The 15,312-nt window shown below is 39.4% G+C and overlaps 1 protein-coding gene across 1 annotated transcript; it reads left to right on the top strand.

Annotated features, from left to right (window-relative positions):
- The first annotated feature begins 255 nt into the window (after window positions 1-255).
- LINGO2 (leucine rich repeat and Ig domain containing 2) lies at window positions 256-2,416 on the top strand. Its single transcript, XM_006101234.2, has one exon. The coding sequence runs from the start codon at window positions 288-290 to the stop codon at window positions 2,106-2,108; it is 1,821 nt and encodes a 606-aa protein (XP_006101296.1). The 5' UTR covers window positions 256-287; the 3' UTR covers window positions 2,109-2,416.
- The last annotated feature ends 12,896 nt before the right edge of the window (window positions 2,417-15,312 follow it).

Below are 15,312 nucleotides of genomic sequence, written 5' to 3'. Positions count from 1 at the left end.
AATTGTCCGAACTGTAGGAAGCTACTATTACCACCATTACCTCCATGTTTTAGCCAAGAAAACCGGATTGCAGGGAGGTGAGAAGCTTACCCGAGACCATGCTGCTAATGTTGGAGGCTCTCAGATTTCAGTTCACATCTACGTGATGCCAAACCCTGCGTCCTTTCCACTGTACTTCTGCATTTTTGTTTCCCTTTACCTTTCCATGTGCTGACTCACCTTTCCTTTTCTCTTCTGCCGCTTCCCCTGCAGGCCCGTGACCAAGGCGTAGACTAAGAGGTGGAGTCATGCTTCACCCGGCCATATCATGTTGGCAGCCGTTCCTGGGTCTGGCTGTGGTGTTCATCTTCATGGGGTCCACCATCGGCTGCCCTGCTCGCTGTGAGTGCTCCGCCCAGAACAAATCTGTTAGCTGCCACAGGAGGCGACTGATTGCCATCCCAGAGGGCATCCCCATCGAGACCAAAATCTTGGACCTCAGCAAGAACAGACTGAAAAGCGTCAACCCTGAAGAATTCCTATCATATCCTCTCCTAGAGGAGATAGACCTGAGTGACAACATCATCGCCAATGTGGAGCCAGGAGCATTCAACAATCTCTTCAACCTGCGTTCCCTCCGCCTGAAAGGCAATCGCCTGAAGTTGGTCCCCTTGGGGGTATTCACGGGGCTGTCCAACCTCACCAAGCTGGACATCAGTGAGAATAAGATTGTCATCTTACTGGACTACATGTTCCAGGATCTGCATAACCTGAAGTCTCTGGAGGTGGGGGACAATGATCTGGTTTATATATCACACAGGGCCTTCAGTGGGCTGCTTAGCTTGGAGCAGCTCACCCTGGAGAAGTGCAACCTCACAGCGGTACCGACAGAAGCCCTCTCCCACCTCCACAGCCTCGTGAGCCTGCATCTGAAGCATCTCAATATCAACACTATGCCTGTGTATGCCTTTAAAAGATTGTTCCACCTGAAGCACCTGGAGATTGACTATTGGCCTTTACTGGATATGATGCCTGCCAATAGCCTCTATGGTCTCAACCTCACCTCTCTCTCGATCACCAATACCAACCTGTCCACCGTGCCCTTCCTGGCCTTTAAACACCTGGTCTACCTGACCCACCTTAACCTCTCCTACAACCCCATCAGCACTATCGAAGCAGGGATGTTCTCTGACCTGATCCGCCTTCAGGAGCTTCACATAGTGGGGGCCCAGCTCCGTACCATTGAGCCACACTCCTTCCAAGGGCTCCGCTTCCTTCGCGTGCTCAATGTGTCTCAGAACCTACTGGAAACTTTGGAAGAGAATGCCTTCTCCTCCCCTAGGGCTTTGGAGGTCCTGAGCATTAACAACAACCCCCTGGCCTGCGACTGCCGCCTCCTCTGGATCCTGCAGCGGCACCCCACCCTGCAGTTTGGCGGCCAGCAGCCCATGTGTGCTGGCCCAGACACCATCCGTGAGCGGTCCTTCCAGGATTTCCACAGCACTGCCCTCTCTTTTTACTTTACCTGCAAAAAACCCAAAATCCGTGAGAAGAAGTTGCAGCACCTGCTAGTGGAGGAAGGGCAGACGGTCCAGTTAGAATGCAGCGCGGACGGGGACCCGCAGCCTGTGATTTCCTGGGTGACTCCGCGAAGGCGTTTTATCACCGCCAAGTCCAATGGCAGAGCTACCGTGTTGGGTGACGGCACCTTGGAAATCCGCTTTGCCCAGGACCAAGACAGTGGGATGTACGTTTGCATTGCCAGCAACGCTGCTGGGAACGACACCTACACAGCCTCCCTGACTGTGAAAGGATTCACTTCAGACCGCTTCCTTTATGCCAACAGGACCCCTATGTACATGACCGACTCCAATGACACCCTGTCCAATGGCACCAACGCCAATACCTTTTCCCTGGACCTGAAAACAATACTGGTGTCTACAGCCATGGGCTGTTTCACATTCCTGGGCGTGGTTTTATTTTGTTTTCTCCTCCTTTTTGTATGGAGCCGAGGGAAAGGCAAGCACAAAAACAGCATTGACCTTGAGTACGTGCCCCGAAAAAACAATGGTGCTGTTGTGGAAGGGGAGGTGGCTGGACCCAGGCGGTTCAACATGAAAATGATCTGAGGGTCTGCCACTCACACTTGTGTCTGTGTCCTTGTCCGTAACCAGCAGGACAACCTGGCGCAGTCAATTACTAGGTTGAAAGGCAGCTTAGTGCAGCTGCCCCTGTGTCAAAGCAGGGTCTGTGGAAGCAGGAGGACTGCTGAATGGAGACGCTCCACCTAGAGGCAGGCAGGCTGGTGTCAAAGCCCTTCACACAGTGGGATACTAATTGTTTGCATTGCAAATATTGGCATTCTGGGGATCTCAGTAAGGAACCTGAACCTTGGCTCATGCTCCTGGACGGTTATTCAACATTTTCTACCACTGCAGAAACAAAAGAAAAAATTAAGAGGAACAACCTACAATGTAGGATTTACATATTCAAAAGACACATTTGTCTAAAATATACTCTACTGAAAAATTTGTATCTATGATTATCCTTTATTAAGCCCTTGCATCATACCATATTGTTGGTTCGACACCACAAAGAAATCAATATATTCTTTACTCTTCCTTTTTTTTTGAAACATATATGCTGTATATGTTTTAAAGCAATATGAATGAGAGGTTGTGCTTTTAGTTACTCACCACTATAGATCCAAGTGTGATTTCACCTTCCTTTACATCCAGATAACCCTGAGACCAGATCCCCGGAGTTGTGGGTGGAGATGTGTTGAAAGATGCATTTGTCTGATGTAGGGTGCCAAGAAATAGGACCCAAGGCAAAAACTGCTCAACTCTGTTAACTTCTGTTACTATAAATAAAGGCATGTGCCTAGTTTTGATACAGAATGGAATATTTTTTATACTTGTGATATCACACTGGACCAGTTTACTGTAACCAAGCCCTTGGTTTCTCCAGGAGCTGGTAGGCCACTAGTTGTACCTGTAAAATGAAGGTAGGTGGTAAGAATGAAAACAATCCGTTCAACGACAACTTGATATTTCTTCCATCAGTTGCTATAATGGGTTAATAGGAAATGAAAGAGCGTATAATTATTATGTAGTATGCTCATGGGGTACTATTCACCTCATAACAAAGATCAAGAATTCAGATGTTCAAAAGCTCTCTGGATAAGTTCTTCTCAGATGCCAACACAAACCAGGGTGATCCATGCAAAACATGATGTTAATACAACTAAGAGGCCGCTTAAAACATGATAGCTGTCTGAAGACTGAAGTGTTGTCAAAGGAAGCATCTAGCAGCTCTGATGTTGTCTATCCAAGTACTAGAGACAAAGTATTACTTTGAATGGGCAACTTCAGGGCTTCTCCCTGCTTCCTTACTAAGTAAATAATTGGTTTTTGTTTTGGAAATTATCCTGTGTATACCAAGGGGAATCTGTCTTGTTTTTAAAGAAGTGAGGACAACAAGGTGGATTAAAAAGTGCTTACCAATTTTTCCCCTCTGACCCAAGGATATTGCCAATTCAATTTGTATTGATGATTGTTACTCAACGTTAAAATATTATAGTTTGTTTTTTAAATGGCATCATGCCATTGCCACCTGTGATCTGGTTCAAGTAAGATATAATTTGCTAAATGTTGAGTGAATGGATTTTCAAAACATATTCATATGATCTCAGAAAGCATTGGATATAGAGGGTATTTATGAAATATTATCTATTTAATAGCACAGAATAGAGAGGAAATTCCTACATTTTGTACATGTTGAGAGAGACCCGAAAATGAGCCCCTTTTTGGATAGCATATAAGCTGGAATACAAGATTTGCTTCTTCACATCAGATTGGGGGTTTGACATTCAAATCTGGCATTTGTTTCAATATTTAAAATCTTGAGTAACTTTAATAAAATAAAACTGCCCCAATAAAAAAGTGACAGGTCCAGAAATTGTCTTGCCAATTGGCTAAACCCATTCTCCCTTAATAAAGGGTGGAAAATTAGATAAAAATTGAAGACTTGCCTATTCGAGTCATTTGTGATTTGACTTACCTGATGATTATCATAGATCTTTCAGAAATTAATTCTCCAATTGTGTAATTACCTCATTTTATCTAACAATACAAATCAAGATCTGTTGTAAATTCTAGATAAATTCCAACTTCTGTGCAAAAGGAATGGGTCTTTCAAATTTAAAACAAACAAAAAGAGAACAAAGATAAAGAAGGTAAAGTAGAGAAATAGTCTATCTTAATTTTTCAGTATTGTGTGGAGCAAATACTTAATTGTCCAACAACAAAGACAGAAACATTGAACCATTAATTAAAGGGCTTTGTAATTTAACTGTTTTCAGTCAAAATTGATTAAAAAAATCACTTATGAAATTGGATTAAAGTGAATCCATCATTGAAAAGATTTAGTTTTTAAAAAAAGTTAGTTATTCCATTGGCAGAGGAGAGATTACACTCTCTCAGGGTTTCCATATTCTGGTCCATGGAAAAATAGTTACTAAGATATTAATAACCATTCTTCCAAAAAACAGTCCCATAAACTAAGTTGGAGAATGCTGCATTCTATAACCAGAAGTTCAAAATCTATGTGAGCCTAATAAATACTCCAAAAATTCCTGTAAATGAGATTTTTCTTTAATATTGTTTGTTTTGGGGTTTCTCTAACTTATTTGAGCATGGAGCACTTCTTTTCATGTTGTAATTGTTATCTGGAAAAACCAGTTCTGCAGAACCCACGTTGGTCAACATTAAACTAAAAAGTAGTACTCTTCTGAAATACTCCTAAACCCAATGTTCCAATGAAAGAAAAACTACGTATTTGAATTGTGCTCCAGTAGATTAAAAAAAGCATACTTCTTGTATAACTGATCTGATTATAAAAACGTACTGGCCAGATATTTCTAGGAGAACTTTCTGCCTGAAACATCATAATCATGGATTTATAGGTAATTGGTCATTTAATGTTCTACTCTCTCATGGTTGGTGCAGATCTTAGGTTCCTTTATACATCTGCAAAGCTCTCATCTTGGGCTCCACTGCCTAGAGTTCTGGGCTCTAGGATTCAGTTTCACAAAAGGAACTTCCCCTTCAGATGACCTCTTTGTAAGACCTAACTAGATCATGGCAGAGACTAACAGCTCAGACCAGCACATGGCCAAATTTTCCCATTAGGAGCCATCTCTGAGTCATCATCTTTCTAGAGGATTTGTCTCTTAAGAAGTTGTTTAGCCCAGCAGTTAGTATTTATTCTCTCTAGACATTAAATCTCTAGAAGGAAGAATTGCCTGACTAGAGCCCCGATGGTCTGAAACAATTGACCCATGTCCCAAAATGTCTGAAACCATGTTATTAGAGTATGATAACTCACCAAATGATTTGCTTATGTGTTGCTGGCAAGGGATTTCTCCTCTTGCATATTCTCATGTTACTCACTTCTTAAAACCTCTTTCATTTTCATTGTGTTTATGAGTTTTCCAAATATTCTCAAAGTTTGAAAATGCCAAGTATTGTATTGCCAAGACTTGTACTTCCTAGTTTCTGAGGACACTTGTCAGAACTCCAATTTTGTTCAACTTTCTAGAAAGTTTGCTCATCACCAACAACTCCCCAGTAGGACAAAGACATTCAGAATTTGCTCTGTTTAGGTGGATTCTTTTTTCTTTGTTGTCAAATGTTCTGTTCTCAGTTCTTAGAGGAGCTCAGAATTACAACCTGCTATGGCTTTTTAGAAAAATATTTAAATCGCACCTGCATTGAAGCCTGCCTTTTGTCATTTTCCAAGACTCAAGTAGGAACAAAATATCTGTACAAAAGAGAAGATGTGATCTTGGAGAAGAAAAATTGAGATGAGGCCCAAGTAAATTAACTTACCCTGCCAGGGTCTCCCTTCATCTGCATGTCTGTCAAGACATTCCTTGTAACTTCAGGGACTGTGTTCAGAAGCTGTTCAACACAGAATGTGTCTTGGGGCTTTCTAGAAAAGAACAAAAATACATTATTTTCAGTTTAGAAGGCTAAGAAGTGACAAAAGATATACCAAGAGTTTAAAAAGAAAGGTTGGAGGGAGACACGTGGATCCATTTTAATTATATTCCCTTTATTACTAATTTTGATAGTTTTCTTCTAACTAAAGAAAAATCAGAGCTTATGTTCTTCTTTAACTTTCATGGGTGTCTTTTATACCAGTTCCCTGTGTCCTGCTCAACTTTATATAGCTCACATGAGCTATTCCACGTGGATTTGTGGCATGTGAGCCTAGTAACAAAACCTTTGGGACCAAAGCCATTCACTCTACTTGGTAATTAGGCAAATATTGATCATCTTTGTTACTGGGATTAAGGTATGAGACACTCCCCATTAGACTATACATCATATGTCGGGTTATTTCCACTGGCTTTGCAACACTGGCTTTGGAAGTTCCATCTTTTCTGATAAAAATCCTTGATATTTTCTGACTGAAGAGTTTTGGAGTTATTCTGCCTTTATGTGTGGAAAGCCTTGAGGGATGAAATATTATCTGACTTGATTTTAGAATTGCATCTTTAGGTTAGGCAACAGAGGGTGCTTCTTGGTACTTTTGCACACTTGACATGACTCTCTCAGTTACTCCTTCAAGAGCCATTCCCATTCTCAGTTACTCCTTTTAGAGCCTTCTCATTTTCACTCCAGCAAAAGTAAGACAACAGGGGAAGGACAACTTCGCAACGTAAGTCTACAAGGTCAAAATGATAGCCTTGACATTTAGGCAACTTACCCAACAAAAACTGAGTCTAGGGCCATAAGCCTGGACTTGTAAGGTGTTACCCAAGTAAACTATGCTTTAAATGAACAATGATAGGTTTTCAAATCTGAAGTTGGCTTGTCTGTTTGGGGAGCAGTTGACTGTAGCTGCAAATGTTCTCAAAAAAGAAAAAAAAATGTTAGAGAATAAAAACTGCTTATCTTGTGTAAGCTTTTCAACAGATTGCCCAAAATAAAATATTTGCAGCCAAAAAAAAAAGGCATGATTTAAGAAGTTTGTAAAAAGTTTTGTTGTTTTTTTTAAACAGTCCTGGAACTGATGGTCCTCTTTAAAAATATGGGAATCTGATCAAAACAAGCTTGCATGTGCCCCAGAGTGCCCTTCTCCTTTGCCAAATCCTTTAATATCTCTTCCTCTCCCTGGAGAAAGAGGTAATTAGGCAAATATTGATCATCTTTGTTACTGGGATTAAGGTATGAGACACTCCCCATTAGACTATACATCATATGCCTGGTTATTTCCACTGGCTTTGCAACACTGGCTTTGGAAGTTCCATCTTTTCTGATAAAAATCCTTGACATTTTCTGATTGAAGAGTTTTGGAGTTATTCTGCCCGAGACAGCCCACAGAGAGCTGAGAGCTCTGGTGTGCCCCCACAGCTCCCTTTCCTGACACCACACTGAAATGCTCCCTTGTTCCTCCTCTGCCTCACTCACCACTGTCACCTTCCAGCTGCTGTGGTATCTCACCAATGAGCACTCTCTCCAGGGATGTCTTCTTTCATTGGCACTGGGAAATTCTTGGGTAATTGTTAAACTGGAAATTGCTTTAAAAATGAACCCTCCAGCCTATCTCACATAACACTTTAAAAGTGATTATGTGATTACTATTCACAAAATCACAAACTGACAGCAATCTGCAGGTTAAGTGATTCTGATTCATATTCTTTCTCTCTCTCTCTCTCTCTCTCTCTCTCTCTCTCTCTCTCTCTCTCTCTTTCTCCCCTCTAGAATCTAGAAGCAGGTGGATTAGTATAAAGCCAGCCTTAAGTAGAAGCTTATTTATAGCCTTAGCAAAATGAGACAAGAGCTGGTACAATCAAGAGAGTCTGCATATTTTAAGGAAGTCTTTACTTTTAATATGCAAAATAGCCATTAGCCAACAACAAAAATGCAAATTTACTTTCCACTAAATTGGTTAACTATATTAATTCCAATAAAGTTCAAAAGATATCTTTCCATATTGAAAATGGGTCACAGTAAAAAATTTTGTGTCTATTCTACAAAGGCAAAAAAAAAGCAGAAATGTTATTGCTATGTTAACTTTCTTCATTTTGTTGCACACCTCCTATTCTAAATTGCTTTAATATCATTACTCTCCACTAAAAGATAATATAATCTACAATACCACATAATTAACAAATAATGATTAAACAAGAGATTAATTCAGACATGAAAAAAAATTCTCCCAATCTCTACAGCAACATGTGTCCAGCTACACATAGATTCATATACATATCTATGTGATGGCAAGGGACAGGAATTGAGTCATGAATAGACCTTGTTTAGAGAATATTTGTATGAAAACATGCTCTTTTCCTCTCGTTATAAAATCAGGTATACCACACACATATGCATTGTCTTTTTCTATTTTCCACTTGGTGTGGAATGCCCCAAATCATAATTAATTGAAAAGTTATTGTTTATATATACATATATAAATATGTGGGGGAGGGTAGTATTTTTATGTGTTTAAAATGTAACTGTTTTAAAAGTTGATAAGCTTGAGCAAGATGGGGGGAAACAGAATGTGTGTCTATGTTTTTCTTTAATGTCTTTTATCAAAACCTATTCTGGGAACATCCCATGATTGAAAGTACTAAACCAACAACCTACAAACTTTTTTTAAAAATGCCTGTTATATTGTTTTTATTTGCAAAATATTAGTGCTAATGACAAAAGTATAATGATTTAGGTTTGCATCTCATTGACTAGTATTATTGATTTCTTATTGTGGGCATGTCTTTTAATATGTAAAAATAAGTTCTTATTAATATGTGAAATAAGTTAAAAAAAACACAAAGGGCTTAAGCTTCTGACATCTCAGTTAAATCCATTGGGGTATAATTAAAAAATGAAACATAATAAAAGACAATTGGAGTCACATGTTAGAAAATAACTCCTTATTGAGAGAAGTAAGGTATATGAACTTTACAGGAAACATTAGTTTACTTAAACATCTTTAGCACTGTTATTAGATCAAATAATCTCTAGTCCAGCGGTTCTTATCCTGTGGGTCGCCAACCTGTGGGTCGCAACACCTTTGGGGGTCGAACGACCCTTTCACAGGGGTCGCCTAAGACCATCGGAAAACACATATATAATTACATATTGTTTTTGTGATTAATCACTGTGCTTTAATCATGTTCAATTTGTAACAATGAAAATACATCCTGCATATCAGATTTTTACATTACTATTCATAACAGTAGCAAAATTACAGTTTTGAAGTAGCAACGAAAATAATTTTATGGTTGGGGGTCACCACCACATGAGGAACTGTATTAAAGGGTCGAGGCATTAGGAAGGTTGAGAACCACTGCTCTAGTCAAAGAAGAAGTAGGTCCAGGGAATGGGAATCTAATGTGTGTTGGTGGATACCACTCAGAGAGGAATACAAGGCCAGGCTATCTGGTTCTAGGCAACATTTCCAAGGCCATGGTTTGACCTGTTTGATATCCAAGTCTGGGTAATATCAACCAAACTATAAAGACATTCTACTTTAATGAAGATAAATCCTGTATCACTTGCAAAATTATCTCATCTGCATTTGACTTGGTTACATAAACCATCAATGACTATAGACATGACTTTAGGTATGAAATATATTTAAGCAAGAACTGAAGAGTTCAGCAAGCCATACAGACAACACCATCACATAGTTTTTCTCTCTGAGTTAGCTTCTACTCAGCCAACTATCAGTGATTCAAGACACTGTGCAAGATACAAAGGCACACACAAAAATAGAGAAATATTTTATCTCATTCTCAGGCAAATTGGTAACAAGGGGAAGAGAGGGTTGTTTAGTGTTAAAGAGGGAAAACACTGAAAGTGTAAAAACTACATTTGTTCAATATTTTTGTTGAGAATGAAGATGCTCTCTCCTTATCTTTAGTACTTAAAAGAATAGGCTTTAGGGAGATGAGCTGAGTTAGTGGTCATCCTATGGTACCATCTGCACACATACATACACACACACACACACACACACACACACACACACACACACACACACCATATCTTGCTAGATGCCTTCCAGTGAAAAGGGAATAGTGGAGGAGGAAGTGCAAAGCTGGCAGGAATGGTATCTGGAAGCCCTACTGCTAAATGATCAGAAAGCCTGGATTCACCTCCAGGCAGCAGCATATACTTAAATTCTGAGACCCTTAGCAAGACATTCACAAAATTTCCCCTTAGCTATTCTTTAATTGCAAAATGAAGAGCTTGCTGCCAGAAGGGAATTCCTTCCTGAAGACTTTCTGATAATGTCAGAGCTGCTGGGGGAGGAGTCATGTTTGACTGTTTTGTACTCTACTGAACTAGCATGGCTAAAGCCAAGAGAGTTCTCATGAACACAGTTTGAATGCATTGAGTATATCCCTTTGCCAATAGATGCATCACAAGTTACATAAACTCACTGATCAGGGAGATGTTTCTAGTACTCCAGGACTTGTTCTAAAACAATGAGAAAAGGAATATACAATAAAGTCACGTTTTTTAAATGAAACTAAATTTGCATTTAACTCAGCAGCCTCACTCTGGCCATGTGCTGCTTCCTACCTTTGGGAGCCCATCATAGTTTTATATTTCTGGGTTTTTTGTTTGGTTTTATTTTGATTTTTGTTTCTTTCTTCTCATTTTCATTGGTCACAAGCATACTGTTCCAACTAGCTACCTGTTAATATTCCTGTGTCATTTGATGTAGTCAAAATAAAAGTTATGAATTCCTACCTACTCCCTTTAAGGCAGATATGTTTATTATAGAACCCAACTGTCTTTTCCTAATTACCTCATTGTCAGGCCTAAAACTCGGGACATGAAGATTAATGTGGAATAAGGCCAAGTGAAGGAGGAAACAGAGAAACCTTAATGGGATTCCTGAGGAGAAAGTCACCTAGGAACTCTGCCACTAACTGATGGAAAACCTGAAAACACTGGCTTTGAGGGCTTGTCACTCTGGTGCCTTTCATCAACTCTTTCAAACATCCAAATGCAGAAATTATGATCCTCTGTTGAAAAAAATTGGATTGAGAAAGAAATCCTTTAGTATAGCTATGCAGACATTGTTTCATTTCATAATACTCTGACTGGGTAAATCAGAATGTTAGGACACATGAACAAATCTCTCTAAATAGTACATCTGTTTTAACGCCACACACACATATTACTAAGAACCATATAAATAAAGAAAAGGGAAAAGTCAGGTGGAAAATATGTGGCTTACCTGTGGATGTTTACTATTCTGTGTGTCCTCTCATAAGGAAAACAATACCAGAACTCAATCACAAGAAGTCAGGGTCTGAGAGATGAAAACCCAAGGAGAGTCTTCATAAAAACAACATACTACTCGTTAGGTTACCTCTTTGCTGGAAAGACCTAAATCTTTCATGTGATTGCAGAAGTTAGGTCTATATTGAATATATTGAATAATTTTGTTCACTGTCACATCGGGAGATAAATTTACTTACCAGACCCCACAGGGGTAACACTTATATGAGCCACTTCTAATTACAGCATCAGTAGTCATATCTTTAATCACAATTAATCAAGCATGCTGGTACCATAGCACAGAAGCAACTCACCACATTTAATCTCACCATGAGCTATTAGCTGGATGTACAAAAGAATAATAGGTTAATCTACTTTATACATTCAGGGCTGGCACAGAAAGAGATAAACACTTTTTTAAATGCACACAAGAATCCATACCATGGCATCCAGAGTTTTGTTAAGCCTATCAGTTGAAACAGCTATGGGGATTTAATTCACTAAGTACAGAACAAGTGTGCAATGCAGAGAGATTACAAGTCAGCTCCACCATCTTGACTTCTACAAGCTCTTCTATTTGACAACACCTGAAGAATTTGTCCACCTCCATTTTAGTGGTCTCAAGAGCCTTCCATGGCCCTGAATAAGAAATTTTCTGGGATTGACAAGGGACTGGTTTCAAAACATGGCAGCTGTTTTCTGTTGTGAGTCTTCAGGAGGAAAAAAATGGGTTCACCAAAATGGAAAGTACTTCAAAAGATGGTGAGTCAACAGAAGAGTGATTCATTGTTTTAGTTCAATGTATTTTCTTTTTTTAATATATTTTTATTGATTTTAGAGAGGAAGAGAGAGGGACAGATAGAAACATCAATAATGAGAGAAAATCATTGATCAGCTGCCTCCTACACGCCCCACAATGGGGATCGAGCCCACCACCCAGGCATGTGCCCTGACTGGGAATTGAACCGTGACCTCCTGTTCATAGGTCAATGCTTTACCACTGAGCTACACAAGAACATTTCAATGTATTTTCAAAATAGCATTTGATAAGAACTGGAGAGCACACACTTTTCAAATGAATGACAATGAGGACATAGGTATACACAAAAGAATTTCATTTTGAAGGCAAAGGAATATAGTACTGTCTCTAATATTAATCTTCATAGTTTGGGTTCTAAACCAACAAGTATACAAACTCTATATTAAAAATTATTTTAAATAGCTGTGTATTTATATCCTTTTAATGCCGCAAGTATTAGCTTAAAGACATAGCCACAGATAATTCAGAAATCTAAACTCCTTATCTTTGATTGGAAATTGGAAATCAGATTTCTCCAGCTTTTGTTTTAAAATATGTAGAAAGTTTAATTTTCCACTTATCCAAGCACAACTTTATTCATTCATTCTTTCATTCATCTATTTAACCATGCAACATCTGAGTATCTATTATCATAATAACTGAACAGCCCATCAATAAATAAATTCATTATCGAAATGTGATCCAAACTTTTTTTTTTTAATATATTTTATTGATTTTTTACAGAGAGGAAGGGAGAGAGCTAGAGAGTTAGAAACATCGATGAGAGAGAAACATCGACCAGCTGCCTCCTGCACATCTCCCACTGAGGATGTGCCCGCAACCCAGGTACATGCCCTTGACCGGAATCGAACCTGGGACCTTTCAGTCCGCAGGCCGACGCTCTATCCACTGAGCCAAACCGGTTTCGGCTGTGATCCAAACTTTAATTCTGCATTGCTCCACATTAACTTCCTTGGCTTCCATGTTGACCACAACCTATTTCTCATCCTATCATCCAAATCAGGTGGTTTAGAGATGGGCCTTAGTGTCCAACTGGCCAGGCACTAATCTGGCTTTAAGACCTACCTGCTTCAATGACCCACTCTCAGGGAGTCAGAATAGTTACCTACTAAATAGACAAGGATCTGGAGTTAGAGTCCCCGGGACTCTCACTGGGTCCTGTTTCTTTATGGACCAGCTACTTAACAGCTCTGCATCCCCATCTCTCAAAATGACCATAACACTACCTACCTCGCCAGGGTGCTGTGAGGCTTACAGGGAAAGCATGAGGGAATGGTGAGTATAAATTGGGGCCTACTACTAAGGTGGTACAGGATGAAGCTGGACGAAGTCATTGAGTATGCACCCCTCTCCCCCTGGGAGTCCCAGGTCTGCCATGATATGTCTACTCCCTTTACAGCTAGCATCTAAAACAGCATTGACCATCAATTGGCTTGGTTTATCTTTCATAAACCTCTATATGAAATCTACAAGATTCATCACAACCCCTCCCCCTTTTCTCTTTGAGAGATACTGACTTAGAAAAATTACTAATTTCAACAAAGGATAGTAAAATATTTCACTTCTAGGTGCTGGGGGTGAGTGAACAGTTATTTATTTTAATATGAAACAAGAGTTTGAATGGATATCTTCACCGGGATGGGTTTTATTGGAGAAATTTATTGCCTGGGGCTTTCTGTTGTTTTCAGTCTGACTTCCCAGCTCTCTGTACCATTGTTTTAAAGTACATCTCCTTCCCCTTTTATTGGAAGGGAAACTACAATCCTCCTCATTTCCGATTATTCTTTTCATGCAGTCTGTTTTGCTCAAAGGACAAATTCTTTTCACAACTGTTGTAATTATTTTCCTATAGAGGGCCATTTTAATGGCCACATTGTTTAGCTAAGCCCTATTGTCTTGGTGTCCTTCAACATTGTCAGTTGCTTTAAAATACAGGGGTGGGAGGGGGAGCTAATAAGCACATTGTTGTAATTGTTTTATATGTTTGAACTGTCTTATCAGAAAACAAGGTTATGAATTCATCTGTTGAGACACAAAAATAAAATACTTTCCTAAAAAATTATATTTAGTTTTGAATGTTCTAAAACACGATTTTTCATCTTTTTAATGTTTCATTAATAGTGTTGCATTATTAATCATATAAGAAAAAGTTTAGCCTTCTCTTATATTCACTGGTATGGCTCAGTTCTTTATTATATATCCTTGGAAAACAATAAAATGAAACTGTTCCAGGTTTAGAATTGAAAGAAATGAAGAGCCCATTCTGAGGGATCTGCATTTAAGGAATTATACAAGCAGATAGGTATAAAAAATATAGGCCATCCAAGGTATATTTCATTTTTGTTTTGTTTGTTTTTTCAGCAAAAAAAAAAAATGTCATTGCAAGTGATGGGAAATAATCAGGAGATATTATTTTTCTCAGTTAGGAAATTTAAGAAATGGGATAAGGATCATTGAGCTTGACTAAAAACAAATCTCTAGCCAAGGTCTTACCATAGTAATTTAGAGAAACTGATTTTTTTTAAGCCAAACATCATTTGTATCTTATCTTGGGTGCCATAACAAAATACCATAGACGGAGTGGCTTAAACATCAGAAATTTGTCACATCCCTGGAAGCTGGAAGTCCAAACTCAAGATGTGAGCAGGGTCAGTGTCTGGGAGGGCTCTGCCCTGGGCTGTAGACAGCTACTTTCTCACTGTGTCCTCACATAGCCTTTCTTTGGTGCACTGCATGCGGGGAAAAGAAGATACTGCTTTCTTCTCTCTCTCTCTCTCTCTCTCTCTCTCTCTCTCTCTCTCTCTCTCTCTCCTATTTTTTAAATATATTTGTATTGGATTCAGAGAGGAAGGAAGTGGGAGAGAGAGATGGAAACATCAATGATGAGTGAGAATCATTGATTGGCTGTCTCCTGCACACCCTCTACTGGGGATCAAGCCCACAAACTGGGCATGTGCCCTGACTGGGAATCCAACTGTGACCTCCTAGTTAATAGGTCGATGCTCAACCACTGAGCCACATTAGCCAGGCTCTTTCTCTTTCTTTATAAGGCCACCAATCCTATCAAATTAGGACCCCACCCCCATGACCTCATTTAACCGTAATTTCCTCCTAAAAGCTCTATCTCCAAATACAACACATTGGGGGATAGAGCTTCATTCTGTGAATTTGGGGGGAGGGGACACAGAAGAGTCCATAGCAGTT

This window comes from Myotis lucifugus, unplaced genomic scaffold, assembly GCF_000147115.1.
Source record: "Myotis lucifugus unplaced genomic scaffold, Myoluc2.0 scaffold_346, whole genome shotgun sequence".
NCBI classification, from domain to species: Eukaryota; Metazoa; Chordata; class Mammalia; order Chiroptera; family Vespertilionidae; genus Myotis; species Myotis lucifugus.
This window is presented reverse-complemented; position numbering and strand designations above follow the sequence as displayed.

Coding starts and splice junctions, on each gene's coding strand:
- LINGO2 (XM_006101234.2), top strand. CDS start 288: ATGCTTCACCCGGCCATATCATGTTGGCAGCCGTTCCTGGGTCTGGCT.